The sequence below is a fragment of the Canis lupus genome, chromosome 32, assembly GCF_011100685.1.
Source record: "Canis lupus familiaris isolate Mischka breed German Shepherd chromosome 32, alternate assembly UU_Cfam_GSD_1.0, whole genome shotgun sequence".
NCBI lineage: Eukaryota > Metazoa > Chordata > Mammalia > Carnivora > Canidae > Canis > Canis lupus.
The window spans coordinates 13412261-13434031 of NC_049253.1; the positions used below are offsets into that span (position 1 = coordinate 13412261).

Consider the following 21771-nt stretch of genomic DNA (forward strand, 5'->3'; position numbering starts at 1 on the left):
TTCTTTCTTTCTTTCTTTCTTTCTTTCTTTTTCTTTCTTTCTTTTGTGCCTCATGATCTCCTGAACTCAGCTGGCCAGGCAGAGCTACACTCTGCTCCCAACCTCTAACTCTAGATATCAAGTGAACATGATCACTGAAAACTGCTGTAACTACTTAGATATTCTGATTCTCAGGAGCATAAGCAGAACACTTCAATCACAGTAAACACTCAATTCATCATGTCTCTTCTTACCTAAATCCTTCCGTCTTTTGAATTCATTGATGTTCACGTTAATGTCTTTCACTGCAATAAAGGCATCCCCCAGCGCCCCAAAGTCAGGGTGAGAGGGAGGGGTGGAGCCCTGGAGTTCACACAGCAAGAGCGGGTATTTCATTACACGCTGGATTGGTTTGATCATCAAAGAGCCCATGTCCAGTAGGTTTGGCTTGCCTCTACAATAGACATAACTAATATCAGTTTCACAGACATTTGTCTTACTAACTCCTTTTCATTTTTGTGATTTTTATGATTAATCTTGAAACTGTTTTTTTCCTTTATTTTTCCTCCATGTGGCTGCATACCATTTCTAAAAATGAAGCAAGAGCGATGGATGACAGAAAGAAGCCAGGCTGAAAGACCCTACTACCAAGCAAAAGCTTACAAGAACACGTGAGTGTATCTGTCCATTGAGAACTCAAAGCAGGATTTCTATCCATGTTCCACTTATATATTTTTTTAAATAACAAAATTCATAACAATAGTTGGAAACAATTTCAGAATGCATTTTTCCATGACAACCAAGAAAAATGCATTTTCCTGATGGCACTTTTGTGATTATTAGTGAGGAAAAGAAATTAATTATTTAAACAGATGACTTGCCAAGTATCGTTAAAAGAAAGCATTGTCTCCTCTCTTCTACCAAATTGAATAGTCGAATTCATAGTGTTTCAGAGGTTCTACCACGGTTTCCAAAAGAGATTTATAATAAATGCAATAGCTCCCTAAATTAATTATTAATACCACCACTGTTACTAATCATTGCTATCACATGATACTTTCCATGACTTTCCACGTAGAATTCTTCTTAACCAACAGATCTTCAAATGGCTACACAAAAGTGAATGCTCATGCCTGACTCTTCCTTTAGGAGCTTCTGAGGTGAGATTACAACCATTCCAACTAGCCAAGCAGTTCATAGAAAGTGAACTGGTCATGTCATTGTCCAATCCACTGTCATTCATTTTTTTAGTAAGAAGTTAGTAGTTTCTAAAAGATGGGTTTTTTTGTTTGTTTGTTTGTTTGTTTGTTTTTGCAAAAGGGCAAATAAAGAGACACTATAAATGAGCATGGATACAAATTGGGCTTTGAATCCCTTCTGGTGGACAGATATACACATTTATTTTCTTTTAGGTTTTTTGTTTGTTTGGATTTGGGTTTTTGGGTTTTGTTTTCATTTGGTTTTTTAGTAGATAAGAATATTGACAGTTTTCACATCCTAATAGTTTAATTTTTTTAATTCTTCAATTATTATTTCTAAATATCAATATAAATAGACAACATACCACATCATTGGAACAGTGAAATGGATCTAATAAATTTGGACAATATTAGAAAAGTTTATCATTAGAAAAGGTCTGCTAACACCTTAGAGATCATCTATTTGAACTCTTCATTTGATAAATGAGAAACTAAGAAACTTTAAATGATCATGTGCATGCACACACATGTGTACATACACATACACATCAGTCACTCTGTCCACATCTCCTCATTTTTATTTTTATCATAGCTCTTATTAACCCTCTGGAATCATTTTGTTTCCCTACTTACCAGTTTATGCGCAATTTCTCTGTCATCACTACATCTCTGGCACAACATATAGTATTTTCTCAATGAATATTTGGAGATTGAAGTGATAGATTTCAGATTTTCTGTAATGTGTTTTTATTTTACATTGAATTTTTTGCCAAAAAAAATTGCACAATGGTCCTGAATAATAGATTGAAGAGTTTTATCACATGCTGAGAAAAAGATGATACTATAATAGAAAAAGATGGAAGCAAACCAAAAGGCAATATTTTTTTTTAAGGAAAATCAAAGTAAGTATTAAAGGTCTGCAAGGGAGTAAAGAGTTGTTTTAATATGATTTATCTTGTACCTTCTTCCCATTTATACCAAATCTATTAAGGAAGGGAGGAAGGTATGTAAGGAGACAGGATGGCAAGGAGGGAATGAGGGAGATAGGGAGAGAGAGATATTTTGGTTTCCCAGAGGACTGGGTGAAGTGGATGGGAAAAACTGTAAATCTATTATGAATGCTAAAAAAAAAGTAACTAAAAATATATTTTCTAACTAATGGTGTATCAAAAGCAGAATATTCAAATATGAAATACGGCATTTTCTTATATATCTTAAGCAGAGATTCTTCAACAATACAATAGTTTAGACAGTTGAGTAGAAATTATTCCCTTAAATAAGAACAGGTCTGGAATATGGAAGGCATTAACTTAATTAGAAGAAATCATATTATCTGTATGAATATAATCAGAATTTCTTCTGCATTTTCCCTTTGTCACCAAATATTAGTTTAATTAATCTTCTAAAAATAACTGAAATGCTATCAAAATATAATCAAACAACTCAAAGAAAATTCAATTTTAATAAGGTAGTTTATTAGTGTGGTCTATTGCTATATGCATATTTAAATTTTTTAACTACTAAAAACATCCCCAGATACATTAAAGGACAGTCTAGTATCTCTGAGCTGCCTTCTTTCTTCCTTATTAAGATCTTTCAAAAAACCAGCCTCAACCCTTTAGTTGTGTCCCTATCTTATCATTACTTTTTTTTCCATTCCGTTTTGACATCAAAGTTCTATTACCTCCCTTTTCTGTTTCAAACGATAATAATACCAATTATAAATGATTACTGTTTCTCTTAAAAGTATCAGAAATGCAAATATTTAGAAAGGCTTTCTTAAAAATGAGAAATCTCCCAGACACTTTTGTCTTCAGACATGTACTTTGGACAGCCCAAGTGATGAGCAATGATGTTCTGATATCTGCATCACACAGACAAGCAATATGGTAGAAAAGATAGAGGATGTCTTTTAAGATAATGACACTCCAGGCATTCACCCCATCTAATCCCTTTGGGTAAGATTAAGTTCTGATAACTGCAAGAGGCAAATGAGTTGTATGTGTGATATAACCCAGCTCAGCCACGCACCCATTATCACATGTATCCCCAGCAAAAAAGTAACAATTTCCCATATACACTAGGCTAAAAACTAAGGTAGTCATTAATTTGTAATTCTGTTTCATCTTCCTCTGTTTTATCATGAATACTTTGGCAAATATTTAGTACCATAAGTAGCTACACTAATCTTGTTGTGAATTATTAGGACTTTACAAAGTCAAGTAAACACAGCTGGCTTTGTTTTAGCAGCACCCAGTTTTGCTATAAAGAGCTTCGCATCAGAAACAAGAAAACAGTCACACAATGAAAGTAAAAATGACATTTAAACAATGTAAAAACTGTGGTGGAGGACGAAGAATCAGGTATACAACATTGAGATACACCAATATATCTTAATTAGAGGGAGAAAACAGAGGAAGGAAAAATAATCATTTAACTATTGATCATATTACTTTGAATTTACTTTGAATTTCCTCTGTTCTATGACCACAAGTATCCTAAATTTAATATTAATTTTACAGTAGCCACAAAACATGTACACTATTATTGAATTTATTTTCAATTCACTCTCCCTTTAAAACACCTTAAGTCAATTTTAGAAAAAACTGTATATCACTATACAAATAATAAACAAATAGGATTTGACACAAATAAAAAATTGTGAAAATAAATACAGAACCATTAAGAAATTTCAGAAGATGTAAAGAACATGAATGAATGGTAATTGATTTATTACCAGAGAGATTCAAATTGGAGAGAACCAGTAATATGGAGAGACAATAATTTAATCATTTCTCCAAAGATTCATTAATTAGACCCTGAGAAACTGTGGAAGTGGAGAGAGAGGGAGGTGGGAATTAGAATAAGAAGGACTAGTTGGAAACCTGCTGAAGAAACAGCCTAATTTTTAAAAAATATTTTATTTATTTATTCATGAGAGAGAGAGAGAAATTGGCAGAGACAAGGCAGAGGGAGAAGCAGGGTCCATGCAGGGAGCCTGAAGTGGGACTCAACCCCAGGTCTCCAGGATCAGGCTCTGGGCTGAAGGTGGCGCTAAACCGCTGAGCCACCCAGGCTCCCCCAAAACAGCCTAATTTTTAGAGTGCTGTACAAATAAGGGAGATCATTTGGAGAACTAAGAAAGAGCTCTTGGAAATTAAAAGGATAATAACAAATAAAATCTCACAGGTATTGAAGAAAATGTTCAGGGACTTTCCAGAAAGAAGATAAAAAATTCAAAGGGATAGAAAAGAGAACAAAAATGTGAAAAATTAGAAGATTGGTCTAAAAGATCCAATATTGAAATAAGTAGAGTCCCGGAAAGTGAGAACAGAGTATATATGGGGAGGAAATCATCAGTAAAATAATTCAAGAACAGAACAGGAGTTAGCATGTTGAAAGAACTTGCTGAGAACTCAGCACAATGGATGAAATGGATTCACACCTGGGAATTCCTAAAACTTCAGACTACTGGGGACAAATAGAAGACCCTACAATCCTTCAGAGAAATAGGTAAACAAATGGGTACAAACAAATGGTGAAGAATGAGAAAAAACTTTAAATGTCTTATGGCAATGCTGAAAACTAGAAAATTATGAAGAATTACCCTTAAGTTCTAAAATGAAGGATTTTTAATTCAGAATTCTTTTTTTTTAAAGACTTTATTTATTTATTCATGAGAGACACACAGAGAGAGAGAGAGGCAGAGACACAGGCAGAGGGAGTAGCAGGCTGCATGCAGGGAGCCTGATGTGGGACTCAATCCCAGAACTCTAGGATCATGCCCTGGGCTGAAGGCAGGCACTAAACCGCTGAGCCACCCAGGGATTCCCTAATTTAGAATTCTATACTTGATCAAACTATAAATCATGTGTGAGGGTAAAATAAATATTTTTGGATATAAAATTTCTTAAAATTTTACTTCCCATGTATTCTTGGTGAACACAGGAACCTATTGAAGGATGCACTAAAAACAGGAAAGAGGTAAAGAGCTTCTCCAGGATGACTGGATACAATGGAATATTACTCAGCCATTAGAAATGACAAATACCCACCATTTGCTTCGATGTGGATGGAACTGGAGGGTATTATGCTGAGTGAAATAAGTCAATTGGAGAAGGACAAAAATTATATGGTCTCATTTATTTGGGGAATATAAATAATAGTGAAAGGGAATAGAGGGGAAGGGAGAAGAAATGGGTAGGAAATATCAGAAAGGGAGACAGAACATGAAGACTCCTAACTCTGGGAAACGACTAGGGGTGGTGGAAGGGAAGGAGGGTGGGGGTGACTGGGTGGTGGGCACTGAGGAGGGCACTTGACGGGATGAGCACTGGGTGTTATTCTGTATGTTGGCAAATTGAACACCAATAAAAAATAAATTTATTATTAAAAAAAAAAGAGAGATTCTCCAGGATGACAAGAGTTCCTCAAAGACAGCTGTGCCCAGTCACCTGGTCCAAACTCAACAGGTCAGATAGCTCTGAGAGAAGCTGTTTTAGGGAGATGAAATTGATAGCATCCATAATGCATCCATCTGTCTTAAGAGATAACTGGCTGTGAGTGTGGCATTAATGATTAAAACAAAGAAAACTAAGAAAATGAAAATAAATAAACAGTTAACTCCCAGAAAAACAAGTAATCAGTTTATTCCAAGGTTTAGCTCTGAAAAGAAATTTACTCAGATATACTCAAATATAATAAATCAAACATTGACTATTGTTCTAATCCAAATGACAATGTAATCACATGGGAAAAATGGAGAGATGGGAAGGGTGTGTGTGTAGTCGAGATGGCATAGGGAGAGAGAAATTCTTGTGTTCCATAGATGGAAGTCAAAACATAATACTTACAATGGGAAAAACCAAACGTTTTTAACATCATGAAGATTAAGTACCAAAATATTAAGTAAAATGCCTATGTTCTTTAGAAGCAGGTGAGAGAAGAGGGAATTGCTAATTTTCCTAAATCCTATAGAACTATTTGACTTTTTTTTCGTAAAGATTTTATTTATTTGAGAGAGAGAAAAGAGAGAGAGAGAACAAGCAGGGCAGGAAGCAGCAGACTCCCAGCTGAGCAGGGAGCCCAATGCGGGGCTCTAGTCCAAGATCTGAGATCATGACCCTGAGCCGAAGGCAAACACTTACAGACTAAGCCACCTAGGTGCCCAGCTATGTGGCTTTTTAAACGATACTACATATAGTTTTACAAAAACACAAAAGTTTTAAAGAAGGAAACATGCAAAAATATTCAAGAAAATTCTGAAGAGTATTGAGCGGAGATTATAGTTGACCCTTGAACAACATGGATTTGAATTGTGTATGTCCACTTATACAATGGATTTTTTAAATAAATACAGCACAATACTGAGTATATTTTCTCTTCCTTATGATTTTCTTTGTTTTTATCTTTTTTAAAAATGTATTTATTTATTTGAGAGAGCGAGCACGAGCTCTGGGAGGAGGAGCAGAGGGAGAAAGAGAATCCTCAAGCAAACTCCCTGCTGAATGCAGAACCAAATGAGGGGCTGGATCCCAAGACCCTGAAATCATGACCTGAGTCAAAATCAAGAGTCTACCGACTGAGCTACCCAGGTGCCCTCAACTTATGATTTTCTTAATAAATTTTCTTTTCTCTAGCTTACTTTATTATAAGAACACAGTATATAATTTATAGAACATATAACATATATGTTAATTGACTAATTATATTCTCAGTAAGGCTTTTGGTCAACAGTAGAGTATTAGTAAAGTTTATTAGGAATCAAAAGCTATACATGGCTTTTCAATTGCATGGGAGTCAGCACCCCAAACCCTATTCTGTTTAAGGGTCAACTATAGTTATATCTTACACTAAAATATAAAGCTGTAGAAATGAAAGCAGTTTGGTATGGGTTCATATATAGATAGAAGAGTAGCACAAAATAAAAAAATCAAGAAATAAATACAAATATGTATGAAAATGAAGTACATAATAAATTTGACATTCTTACTCAATAGAAAAAATGAATTATTCAGTATCAGGCATTGCGATAATTATCTAGTTATATAGAAGAAAATATCAAAAATGAATCCTTTATACCAAAATAATTTCCATATAGATCAAAGATTTTAATGTTAAAAATGAAATTACATAAGAATGTAAAGGAAACAGGGATTACACTTTAAAACAATCTTATAGTTTTTAAGCAGGACACAACATTAAAGGCTTTTTGCTGGGAGCCCATTATGGGAGTCAATCCTGGTTCCCGGGATCACGCCCTGAGCCAAAGGCAGACACTCAACCCCTGAGCCATCCAGGCATCCCTAGTTCAACTTTTCTTAAATTTTCTGGCACTAAGTATCAAGAGCCTTTGGATCTAGCAATTCCACTTTTAGAAACTCCTTCTAAGAAAATCAAATTATTGTACAGAGATCATTTATAAGAATGAACACAAAACATCCATCTTTATAGGACAGATAGACACTATTCAAGTATCTATAAGGGTTTGGTAAACTAAATTATGGTATATACATCAGGTAAAATATTATGCAGTCACAAAGCAATGTGGATTTATATTTACTAACATAGAAAGGTGTCCATGATATACTGATGAATGAGGTAGTAAGTTGACATACAGGAAATATATAGTGGTCCCATGTTAGTCAATATGCATGTGTGTGGAGAAAAAATTGCTATGAAGTGAGGGACTCATGAAATGTTACAACAGTTAACTGTGGAATGTGACTACCGATTGTCTCCACGGTCTTCATTTTGATTTTCTGTATTTCACAGTGTTTCTTTAATAATTTTAAAAATATATTTCACAGTGTTTCTTTAAGGATTTTAAAAATATAAAGCTTAAGAAAGGAGAAATAACTTATAACATTTTGAGATCGATAGAAACCCTGAATCCAAAGGTAGAAATATCTGATCAAGACAGAGAGCACATGTAAAAAAAAAAAAAGTGTAAAAGCATAAAGATGAAACACTGCATTTCTGGAGATAGTTAAATTTAGAATAGTTATGTTTTTCTTGCTTTCAAACATGGGACTTATATCAAATGCTTTTAGGGGGATTTTTGGTGCAGGATTCTAGGATTCTTGTCACTTTAATACTGTCTATGATGTTTGCATAAGATTATAATTCAAAATAAACATTTTAGGAGTTATAAGTATTCTTGTCTTTTTCTGCATTTTTTTAAAATGTAAACTCTAAAAAAAAGAACCCGCACACAATTTTCCGTTTCCATAAGTAGGGAGATTTTTTTTTTTGAAGTATCAAAAAACCCACATTTCCTAAATGCACTCTTGGCTGCAATATTCCTGGCCTTAGCTGCTAAGGAGCCAAACAATTACAAAGCACTTGACATTGCTTTTTACCCTTTTATGTGGCAGCATGTGCACCTCATGACCAGAGTGAGAGAAGCAGGAAGGAAAATAACTCATGGCAAATGTAGCTTTGATGTGCATCCAGCCACATGCTGCGATTGCTCGTCCTCTTTTCCAGTTCTTGATGTATAGAATAGGCTAGAGGGGGCATACAAAGCCTGCTAACTCCCACACAGCGGGATTGTCCTAAAAGCTATTGAGATTTTTTTAAGCAAGCATTTCAATACAATGTACTGTTTGTTGTATTCTGTGTGTAGGAGCCTGTGCATGCTAACTATATTAAAAGAATCTCTCACTCTGCTCTGAATCTCTCTCCCTCTTTTTGGTCTTTTGGTTATAAAGACCTAAGCTTTAGGAAAGGAAACCTGAGCAGAATTTGTAGCACAGGAAGTTCTTCTGTAATTCACATAGTTCCTCTGTGTAAATCTCCGGTCCTAGGCACTATGCCAGGGGCACAGGGTTTTTAATGAGACCATAATCTCCCCACCCCCTCCAACCACACCGGCTATCACTGAAGAGAAGCCAGGAAGACCCCAGTGTGTGAAAGGACAAAGGCCCCCACCCATTATGCACTTTTTCAAATTCAATTGTTTCAGAATTGGGAACTCATTGAAAAAAATTACATTTGTTTGCACTGTAGGATGTGTGTGTGTGTATATATATATACATATATACATATATACACACACACACACATATACATGTATATATGCACACATGTGTATATATACACATATATATATTTTTTACTTTTGGAAGAAAAGACTCATAAAGTGAGAGGACTGGTTGCGTTTGGTGCCTGTTTGCTATGTCAAAAACTAACTTCTCAGTCCCCTTTATGATGGATGCCTGGTTCTTGCACCTCACTTCTGGAATTCTATCTTTCCTCATTGTTGCTCTGTAACAAAGCATGAATGACAGGTGTTTACAGATTAAATTAAGTAATATAATTTTTATATTGTAGGCTTTTTATTTCCTGATGTACAGTTTCAGGAATTTAGAATACACAGGCACACACAGACACATGTACACAAACAAACACACAGACTAGGAACTCAGGCCCTTAGATTATTGCTGACCATGCTAAACCAAATGTGCTTTTTTAAAGTCCTTATAAATATGAGTTTGTATTTAAGCCAGTATCAACCATTCAGTACTAGACTAGACTATGCTTTCCCTTCTATAAAAATGGACATCTTCCAAAGTGTGTGTATATGTGTGCTACTTTATAATATAATTTCTATATTGTCTTAGTGACAAGTTATTTCCTATTAATATTTTAGGTATATTGAACATATTATATATATATGTGTATTTGTTTTTTTCTCTATAAATCATATAATAATCTAAATTAGAAGAAACCCAATATTTACTATAACGCACAAAGAATCTTTTCTTTTGTACATTAATCTACAGAAACTTCAAAACCAGTAGACTATTTATCTAAGATTTTTTAAAGTCTAATGTAGTTCTTAAGAAGGTGTGTTTTTGAACACATTAATATTCCTAAGTAATATATGTGATGAGCAGTTCCTAAAAAGTTCCTGGCACCAACAAACTTGTGATTTAAATAAATTATACACCAGGAGTCTTCAAAAACATTTTGTAAAGTACATGAGATAATTTAATATGTAGGATCACCTCAGATAAATGGAAATAATGTATTAAAAGCAATAGACATAATTGTAAAAACCAAAACTTCTAATTTTTGGAAATACTCAACAGCTTTATCCCCGTTATATATATATATTTTAAAGTTTTATTTAAATTTAATTTACTTAACATATAGTATATTATTAGTTTCAGAGGCAGAGTTCAGTGATTCATCAGTTGCATATAACAACCAGTGCTCATTACTTCAAGTGACCTCCTTAATGCCTGTCACCCAGTTATGCCATTCCCCCACTCTCCCATTATAGTTACATTTGATTTCTATTATTAAAACAAGGTACTTACTCTTGCATATATATCTTCCTGTAAGAGAGGAGGAGAAAAGTAAATTAATGTAAATCTGCATATTTGAGGTAAATGCAAACATTATAAAATCTTTAAATTTTCACTAAATAAAGCGGTGTTATTTTTCCATGAACGTTTTATAGACTTGGTCTCATTATTTTATAATCACATCCCTAAAATTTTATCTGTAGCGTACATACACTAACTTTGTTTCATGCTGTCTAGGGTAAAAAAACTATTGATTTGGATCTTAGAACTATTGTTTTTGATTATGCAAAAATGGATTTAAACATCAATTTTTTTGTTTACATCATGAAAAAAAGAGAATCCATTAAATAGATTACAAGACTCCAGAGTAAAGTATAAATGACTTGCCGGAAATGACCATCAGGCACTACAGAATATCTCTATATACAGTATTAATGCAAGTTATGAACAATTCACCTATTTAATAAGGTAATTCCCACAAAAACTTCCAGTAACTATTACTAGCTTTCGTGGCTTCCATTTTGCTCAGTACAACGAATGTCCTTCCAAGGCAACTTGATCTCTCTTGATTTCTTCTCTACCTCATTTCCTGTTGTTCACAAACTCCCCCAAACTATGGCAACCACACAGCCTCCTTGATCTTACTGAAGTCCAAAGGCAGGCTTCTGCCTCCAGGTCTTGGCACTTGCAGTTCTGCTGGCTTGCTCTTTCCTTAGGTATCTATATGGTGCCCTCTGTATCTCCTTCAGGTCTTTGCTCAAAGGTTTCTTCTTCCCAATGAAACGTTCCTGGACCAATTTTTAAAAAATTTTGCCTTGCCTCCTATGCTTCTCTTTATCTTCATTCCCTGTTTTATTTTTTCTCCATAACACTGTCACTTAAAAAAAAGTTTTTATTTATTTGACAGAGAGAGAGAGAGAGAGAGCGCACAAGCAGGGGGGCTGGCAGGCAGAGGGAGAGGGAGAAGCAGGCTCCCCACGGAGCAGGGAGCCTGATGCTGGGCTGGATCCCAGGACCTTGGGATCCTGGGCAGAAGACAGACACTTAATTACTGAGCCATCCATTTGCCCTGAATATTTTCAGTGTAAAAAAATAAAAATACTGTGACCCCCATCTCATAATAGTAGATGTTTTTTTCATTTTCACTGAGAAAATCCATGATAAATATGTAGTTTGAATTTCATAAATTTTAATGGACTTAAGTTTGAAAAAATCAATCCCAGTACTCCATATATGCAAAAAACAATGGTATACATATATGTAAAAACAATTACTCCTCCACTCTTCAGACATCTTATATGAACGGATTCCTAGATACCCCAAAATAACTAGGTTGTGCTGACTTTAAGACCTTCTTGTTGGAATCAAGTAAAGAATTCTAATGTTTAAAAAATCAGCGGCTGCTATCATTTCAGGCAATTATTGTTGTTTGAAGAACTCTTCTATGTCAATGAAAGAAATTGTGCCACCCTGAACCCTGTATTTCCTTCTATTCATTTCCTTTAAGCTCACATTTTTGTCTTAATCTCTGTCCCCTTCTAATGAGAATTTCATTTTCCTAGTATGCTCTGTAGATCATAGATCAGAAAATTTTGGGGAGAAGTTGAATAAAAATATAAATGCATTTTTCTATGGAAGAGAACAAGTGAACAACGTGATCGTTTGGGAGCCAAAACACGAAATTTGAAGTTGAAAGAAAAGATTATTCTTTTGACTCCTAAAAAAGATATAGATTTTTTTCTTTTTCATTTATTTCAACCAAATAAAACAAATACTATGACATAAATTAGCATGGTGTTTAACGTAAGTGTAGCATTGTACAAAAAGGAACCTGAGAGATTTTCTAACAGGGAAAACCTGTTGGAGTAATGGCATAGTAGTATTATGTTATAGGGTCTCCTTACTTGCTCATCATTTTTTTAAAGTCTCCCTTTTAGGCTGAAATTTTGAAGTTAACCCCAGCCAAGGACAATTCAGGAAGGAAGAAATTAGATTGTGTTCATTTATCCTTTTATGGGGAAACTAACTTAATATGAATACTTCCACACCTCCTACCTTCATGGGATCATTATAATTGGACTTACAATGAACACATTTCTTATGTGGCTATATCATAATGATTATAGTTTTGTTCAAACATGGTGCCACATAACAAGGAACTGAAAAAATTTCCAAAAACGATTTTAATTTGGAACATTCCATTAGAATAACATTAAGAAATATAAAATGTGGCAAACATATTGAACTCTATTCTTTTAGGTTCTGCTTTGCATGAGCTTTCAGCTTCCTTCTGAATGGAGGAGCTGTAGTAGTCATATGAACAGCCAAAATACCCCCATGACTAGAGTTAGTTTTCCTCCTGAGGATAGTGGCTTCGGTCTGGAAGAAGAAAAATGCATATAAATTTTTAACAATGAGGCATAAAGCTAGAAACTTGTCTTCCAGCTACCAAAAAACTCAGAAAAGTCCTTTAGTTCTTTTCCTATTACAAAATAAACAGATCTCTAGGGCCTCTGAAAGGCAGCAGAGATTTGGTGGTATTTATAGCTAGAAAAACAGAAAAAGGAGGTAGCAGACAGGCTATTCTAATTATAGTAGCACTTGCATTTATAGCTTTTTTTTTTTTCATTTTCCTCCTTCAGATCAGAAACCTTAAATAACCCCATAGAGGCTAAGTAACTAGAGCATTAGCAAATGACTTCCATAAATTTAGAGACTGTATTAATAATATTTCATGCAGTCTAAGGGGTCACTACTGAGAATCTGTAAATACTCCTTGTTGAACAAATAAAACTTGCAGATTTCCAGTTTGCAGGCTACAGATGTAAATGTAATACTGTGCTTCCAGATACTTTTAGTCTTTTCTTTCTTAAGATCTCCAAGCCCTGAATGTATCTATAGTCATGAAGAAAATCCATGTGCTTCTTTCTCTGAAGGTGTCCTTTTAAGATGAGTATGTATCCACAATTATCACAGGGTGCTTGTTAATATGTAGCTAATATGTAGCTTCGTGGACTGGACCCTCACAGTCCCTCCCTCCCTTCCTTCCTTCCTTTTTTCTTTTCTTTTCTTTTCTTTTCTTTTCTTTTCTTTTCTTTTTTCTTTTCTTTTCTTTTCTTTTCTTTTCTTTTCTTTTCTTTTCTTTTTCTTTTTCTTTTTCTTTTCTTTTCTTTCTTTCTTTCTTTCTTTCTTTCTTTCTTTCTTTCTTTCTTTCTTTCTTTCTTTCTTTCTTTCTTTCTTTCCTTCCCCTTTCATCTGGAGCAGAACATGAGACTCTGCACCTTTAATACACATTCCTGTGGATCTGACACAGGGGAACTCATACAACAAGAAGTGCTGTCCTAACATTTCAAAGGGATTGAAAATTATTTTCTAGATACAAATAATATCTTCTCTTTTGAAAGATAATGGGCTTCAAAGAATAGCCAAAGGTTATGAGCTCAAGTCTGTTACAAAACCAGGAAACTCTCTACCATCCTTTTGGAAATTAGCCTTGAACCTCACCGTGACAGCTTCTGGTGTGTTATTTAAATTAACTCTGATATTGTTATTAAACTTTCTGGATGGTTTTATCTATCCAAGTAGAAGGTGTGTTCCTAGGAGGCAAGAACTACGCATACATATTTTTTTTCGAATATTATCTAGCATTCTTAATAAATATTTATTAGGCCCTCAATAAACATGTTTTAATTTTAGTTCAAATGCAACCTAAGCTTTAAAAATCTGCTTTAACTTCTGAGACCTGAAGCTACCTCTCTCATGGATATTGCTTCAAACCCTGTTGTTCCAATATCCCCTTGAACGGTAGAAAATGGAGGCCACACCTAATATTCATTAGAAATTGGCAACTGTGCACTTGGGCTCCGTTATTTAGCCACAAGGAAAAGGCAGAGCCATAGTAATAGCTCTGACTGATTACTTGGCAAGGGAAGCCAAGCCCTTGGGGTGTTCCAGGCTCTCTTTGGCCTATAAACCTGTTTAAAAACCTGTTTCTTAGAATTTAAAGCTTAGCTCAATTGGGGTCAGTATTATAGTAATGTCAATAATTCTGCTCTCAGCTTTCAGGCAGACCAGTACAATTCATCATCAACTTTATTTTCATGGAAAGGCAACTTTTGGGAAAATAGCTCTAACTTAAGCTATTTTATTTTGATTTTTCTTTCCCTTAAGAAATAGTTGTGCCAATATTACTTCACCTGGATTTCGTGCTTTCTAAACCTTAGCACCTTCCAGTGCCTGAAATTATTCTCTAAAATCAGAATAGTGCTGAATACACCAGATTTGGGACACCCACCAAGGCAATAACTCAAGGCTTTCAGAAAAAGATCAAATAAGTCATTGAGTCTGAAAGTCATTTTCAGTAATTGAGACTTCTTGATATTTCAAAATTACCTCTGCCTTTAGCTGCTTTTAGGGACTATGGTACTGAACCACACTGCCAAGTGGAATATTCTGGTAGGGTCCATTTCTTTCTCTTAGAAGTCAGAAGTCTTAATGAATAATAAACTAGTATTCACCCCCACTGAACTGACAGCTCCATGTCCAGTCAACTGTTAGGAGCACAAGCCAAAGTAAGTTAACTATTTCTGCTCCCGGTATGGACCTCCATTCCTGGGGTAGTAGTTGGAGTGATGGCCAAAGGTGTGTCGTGCACTTGCTGTGAGTTTCCTCTCTTTTATTTCTAGAAATTGAAGAAGGACAATGACTCAAGGTAGACATTACTGGATCAGATCTTGCCACTCAATTAAGGTAAGAAAAGTATTCATTCACACCTGGTATAACATCATCATTTGTCCACAGGAAAGCAAGTATCTGTATATTTAGAAGATGTTGCTTCTAATTCATGAATTTATTAAGGTGGATACAACTTCAAACTTTAAGGTTTCTCTGAATTGACTTCTAACACTAAACTGCTAATACTGGAGAAATAATGAACTGGAACTACTTGTCACATCTTATCTTTAAGAATTACCTGATCATATCAAGCTCCTTGTGGACAGGGTCTAATTCTTATTTAGCTTTGAATTTGCAGCACCCAGATATATGCTTGCTATAGCATAAGCATAAATAAATGCTTGTGACATTGTGACTTGAATATATTCTTTTCCATGATATGAAAATGGGTAAAGAACTGCAGCAATTTAATGACCCTTAGAAGGTGATAAAGTTAATTTTTAAAAATTCTCTGCGCCCTGTTTAAGGCCACTTTCAGTCCCAGTTCTCTCCTGAAAGACATTTTCCAGAGTCCAGTAGTTCCCCTATCTGGGGGGTTTAATTACCACAGTTAGTCGTTATCCAGAAGCAGATGCTCCTCCTTCTGATTCTCAGCACGTATAGGAAAACCATAGTATATATAGAGTTTGGTACTATGCCTGGTTTCAGACATCCACTGGCATCCACTGAAATGTATCCCCCATGGATAAGGTGGGGGACTACTGTAGTCTCATTTAGTCTGCTAATTTCACTTTAATTCAGCTATCCATCTCTTGGACCACATTAGGGCCCCAATTTTTGTCCCCCTACTATAAAATATATAAGGAGGGGGGAGTGCTCAGACTGGCTGGTATGCTTTGATTTAGATATCACAACCCTCTCTGGTTAAATCTTTGACAATGGATATTCCTCAGAAATGAAAGACCACAGTAGAACCACTAAGAAGTGGAGTAGGGCAGAAATTCTGGCTTTAAGCATCATGCGGTAGAACACAATATATACAGTAAGATACGGATTCCATTTCAAAGGATCAGCCCAAACACATGTCCATATTTCATGCACATGAAAAAAATCAAAAAGAAAACCAAGCTGTGGTCATTAATACATGGTCTAGCAAGGAGCTAGCATTAATGCAAGGTCTAGCAAGACCAATGCATGGGATAGCAAGTTTTTTTTTTTTATCTTATTTGTGCTTCCTTATGTTTTTCAGATTTTTATAGTGAATCATTTCTTCCAGGTTAAAAACAACATATATTATGTAGTGCCAAGACTTTAGAGATGAGGAAGGAAGGCATGACTAATTCTCCCAAAACTAACTTTAACAGGGTCTGACCTGTCCTCACCCATCTCCTCTCTTTAATCCGGGGGAAGGTGAGAGCCATTTAGAGAGTCACAGGACATTCCACTAACTTTATTAGTCCACATGCTCCACTGCTGTTTCATGTGGGGGCAGGCGGCTAACAACAGCTTTAAGAAGGGCCTTTTCTTCCACATTTCATTTTTTTGATATTGCATTTTTTCCATCTTTACAGAGCCCCGAATCATCTCCTATGTTATTTTTAGTCATGCTCACAGGGGGGGAGGAAAAAGTCAATCAGGGTTTCTGGCATGTCAGCTTTTCATAAAGAGAACACAAAGTAGAGCTCCCAGCAAGCCTCATCAAATCTAGGATTTATGTGAGAACTTTCATCTACATCCAGTTAAAATGTTCCCTGCTAGGCATGGAAATCATCATTTGAAAAGACCTTACTTTAAGGACTGGATACAGTGGCTCAAATGTTGCTTCAGCTCTTCTTCCTTTTCATAGGATTCCAGTACACTGTGTGCCTCATCATGGTGGTAGCAGTAGATTTTATAAGTATCTTCCAGTGGTCCTTTAATCTGCAAGAATACTTCTCCTGATAAATGCAAAACAAAGGTAAAATGACATTAAATCAGACCAAGCGGCCACTCCATATGTTTATTCTTTGACAGTGTTGATCAGTGTTAAGTTGGATAGGTCCCACTTTCTCCCTGGGTTACTTAGGAGGGGTTCCCTTCCCTTCCCTTCCCTTCCCTTCCCTTCCCTTCCCTTCCCTTCCCTTCCCTTCCCTTCCCTTCCCTTCATCTTTTCTCCTTCATTCTTCCCTCCCTCCTTTTTTTCTTCTCTTCCTTCCTTTCTTGTAAAAAATGAAGGATAAAGAACTTGACAAAGATAAGCAGCAAAAGAAAGCTGGCTTTCTACGTGCTTGGCTGGTGTGCAAGATCCTGGTTAAGGGCAACACTTTAGATTCAGCCTGGGTGGGTTTGGATCAGGCTGTGCTACAGACGTGGACAGGTTATGACTTAGACAAGTTATTTCTACTCTGAATCTGTTTCGTTGTCTATAAAATGGGGACAATAATAGATCCAATTTCATAGGATCATTATAAAGATTAAAGGGATAGTGTGTGTACAGTACATACACAGTAAATGCTCAAAATGGAGCAGTTATTGTTAATTTATGAGAGGTGAAATTTCAGTTCTAAGTAAATTATTTTTTGCTATTTATTCCACTGACATTTCCCAAGATTCTCTGAAAGGCAAGCAATGGAGTTTAGGGAAATAAAATATTTCCTTATATAGAAAGTATTGGCCATTATTCCTGTTAAAACTCAATGGATAGGGGCACCTGGATGGCACAGTAGGTTAGGCATCCAACTCTGGGTTTTAATGCAGTTCCTGATATCAGGGTCATGGGACCAGGCCATGTGTGGGTCTCCACACTCAGCACGAGGTCTACTTGAGATTCTCTCTCCCTCTCCCTCTGCCTCTTTCCCATGCTCTTTCTCACTCTCTCTCTCTGTCTCTCTCTCCAAAATAAATAAATAAATCTTAAAAAAAAAAAAACCTCAATTGGATAGTACTATAAACCAGGGTTATGACTGTATCTTCTTAAAGCAACTTGGGCTAATTATGTCTAGGCATTTAAGAAATCTTTTTTGATATTATGATAAAATTGCATCTGTAACTGATGACTCAAGAAGATATTGAACAATAGTTGGATTTAATCACTCACTCCATTATGTGAAAATGTGTATTAAGCATCCACTGCACACCCCAGCACTGTGTTAAGATGATTTGGGAGACACAGAAGAAATACATGATGGGATCTGCTCTCAAAGACACTACAAATTTGGGATTGACAATGACTTGGGACTGAACTGATTGTGAGTTACATGAACCTACCAATCTGTACCTATTATATTGTTACTGTTATAGTAACAATAGTCATTCTTCCTACAGAAATAGGATTCCCTTTGTATTTTCAAGGTGCTTTGCCCACATTAACCACTTAATTCCCTGTGTGTATGAGGAGATAAAAGGTTATTTATCCCTATTAGATAAGGATGGACAAATCAGAGTTTGAAATAAATAAATGATTTTCCCAAAGTCCTGTCCAGGGGAGGCAATGCCAGGATCGGAGACTATATTCTCCTCAATTTAACTTAGGTGTTATTAGCCCTCCACATGTCAGAGCTTTGCTGCACACGTACAAAGTGATACTGTTGGAAAGAACACAGAATCAGATATTACTGTTATCTAGGGTTTGAGTGGCAATTGAGTCTCAATTCTCATCACTCTTGAGGATGAATTTAAGAATTAAATGGAATGTACATGTAAAAAACACGTGGAACTGACTAGCTGCTCATTAAGTATCACTTGTCTCTTAATGCTACCCTGTTATCTCTACAATTAAGACACTAGTACTTTTAATGTATCACATTCTGTATCACATTCTGTTCCCATTTATATCTAGCCAGTAAGAGACTCATCTGCCTTTCCCATTATAAGAGATTTCTCTGTGATTCTAGTTAGATTGCGTGTGTGTGCATGTGAACATGTGTCTTGTTTGTTTGTTTTTTAAATATTTTATTTATTTATTCATGAGAGAAACAGAGAGAGAGAGAGAGGCAGAGACACAGGCAGAGGGAGAAGCAGGCTCCACGCAGGAAGCCTGATGCGGGACTTGATCCCGGGTCCCCAGGATCCCGCCCTGGGCTGAAGGCTGAGCTACACCGCTGAGCCACCCGGGCTGCCCTTGTTTGTTTTTCAATAGTGCTTTCTTTAGACTTGTAAGGAAACTCAATGTCTATGAGCAACTTTGAAACTGAAGGGATGATGGATTTTTGTTTTGTTCCTGGAATTTTACTGAACTGATTCCTCTACCAGTGTAATTCTTGCAGATTTGGTCTTCAAGACAGTTAACAACACAAACAATAAGAAATAGAGCAGTAACAAGAAGAGAAAATAAGATAGTAGCTAAATTTAGGGTTGGGTATGAGATGAGGAGAGCCTCCTGGTAATGGAACCAGGCAGGCAAATGAGAGCAAGGGTCTTGGCTGAGGGAGACTATTATGACCCAGAAGCGGGAGTGAGTGGCAGGCCCAGAAGAAGCTCAGCAGCAAGTCAAGAAGAGAGGATCTGAATACACACAGCCCAACCGAAGATGGGATTGTAAATATATGTGTTCACTACAAAGCAGTTTAGAGTAGAGACAAACAAAGGAAGAGGGAAGGACAACCTCATAAATCTGCAATAGGAACAAGTCAGAAAGTCAAAAAACAAGGGACAAACACATTTATTTCACACACAATGAAACCATTAATTGTAAATTCTAACACACACGCACACATTTTTAACAGAAGTGGTGCAGTTTGAAAGAATATATAGCTCTCTCTGAACAGCAGAGTCAAATTTTTTACTCTTTTCCAAGTAAAATTCTGCTGGAGCTCTAATAACAATTATTGAAGTTAAAAGATATTTAAGCACTCTAATTGAAAGTCATTTATTCACCCAAAGGCCAAGTACAACACTGGTGGGTAGAGTATTTGATTCCCCTTCTAGCCCTACCGATGTATTCTGCTTCATAATAATGCAGATAAAGCGATGTGTCTTGCAGCAAAAAAGTGATTCTGTTTCCACGGTAACATAACTCTGGGCTGCATTTCTTTAGTGGTGAAGGACAACTGCTCTGTCTAATGGATGTGGGTTTGAAGGGATGATTAGGAGTGGAGGAAGGATTGAGCCAAAACCAGTGAAGGTAATTTCACTTCTGGCTGCCTGTCACAAAAGCGCCAGAACACTATAAAATAAATATAACTATCGTGTACTTGAAAAAAAAAAATTCTACAACCCAAGAATTTCTGCATTGGCTTTCCCCAAAAGCAATCACCATGCAGAGGGGGGAAAAAAGCACCTTCTGCCCCTTAGTTATCTCTTCCACAAACAACTTCCCAAAATATTGAACATGTTTTATGTCCTGGTGTCATTATTCAGGTATTGCAAATTGTTCCCAACACTAACATAAATATATTTATGTTTCCCTTCTTGGCCCACCTCTTCTTTACTTCCAGATCCTCACATCCATCCCCAAGATGTGCCAGACCAAACAATATGGCCTCTCTATTATTCTGACCCCATTGCAAGGTGAATTTCCCCTGCAAGGCAGTAAACCAGGGTACAAAAACAATGATATTCAAGAGATCTTCTTGTCCTAGGCTTTGTTTAGGAAAATCATAAAAAGGAATGAAGCAGTTATTTCATCATTGTCTCACAACAATTTAATGAGTGACTATTTCACACCAAGCTCTCTGGTGGGTACCTCGGATACAAAGAATCAACACTTCCCTCCATGAACTTATGAAGGCCAGTAAGAGTAAACTCCCATTTACCATACTTTGTATAAAACACAAAAGATTATCTGTTCTGCTATTGAGGATTTATTAGCGATTTCTGCAACAGCCTGCCCTTGAAATAGGGGTGATGAATGAATGCAAAGCACAGAGCCACACTGAGAGAGTAAGGTCTGCTCAGAAAGTACAAGCGGTCTGGCATGGCTGGACAGTTCCAGAAGAGGCTGTACTTGTAGGCTGGGGTCAAATCATGAAGGATGTGGTGTGTCATTAAGGAGTTGGAACTTTAGCCTCAGGTGATGGAGAAGCACTGATGATTGATTTTAAGCAGCAGACTGACATGATTAGCCTGTATTCTAGAAAGTTTACTCTGGGAATTAGTCCTACGAAAGACAGGATTTGAGGAAGGAGTTAGTGGAACTAGAAAAGAGAATCCAATTAAAAAGCTTCTATAGTAATACAAGACATAAATAATGAGGGCTCATACAGGAAGTTCTGGCACTTAAGGTAGAGTGCTCTAAAGTCAACTGCCTGTTTTCAAATCCTGATTTTACTATTTACTCCTGTGAACACTTGGGTAAGTTACTTGACTTCTCTGTTCTTTAATTTCCTGATCTGTAAAATGGAGCTATAATAATAGTAGGGTTGTTTGTAGACTAAAAGAGTTAAAATGTATAATATATCCATAGCTGGCAAATGCCCAATAGATGTTGGGCATATAACCACTGAAGAAAAAGCAGGGGGGATGGAGAAGAAGGCAAGAAAATGGACATTGACATATGTGCAAGATGAAGAGGGTCATTCCAAGCATATCCTATGATCTTGGTTTTTAGTACTCATGTGAATAGACAATGATGATAAGATATGGAGACCTTATGTGGAAAGACAGAGAGTTTAATTTTAGATGTACTG

General features: G+C 36.1%; 1 protein-coding gene across 1 annotated transcript in view; it reads right to left on the reverse strand.

The window, feature by feature from the left end:
• Nucleotides 1-21771, reverse strand: part of ARHGEF38 (Rho guanine nucleotide exchange factor 38) — a 124217-nt gene that overhangs the window by 31991 nt on the left and 70455 nt on the right. Inside the window, exons 4-6 of the mRNA XM_038581980.1 lie at nt 16956-17103; nt 10505-10522; nt 234-433 (exon numbers count right to left, since the gene is read on the reverse strand). Coding sequence (XP_038437908.1) covers nt 234-433; nt 10505-10522; nt 16956-17103 — 366 coding nt within the window. The remainder of the gene's footprint in view (nt 1-233; nt 434-10504; nt 10523-16955; nt 17104-21771) is intronic.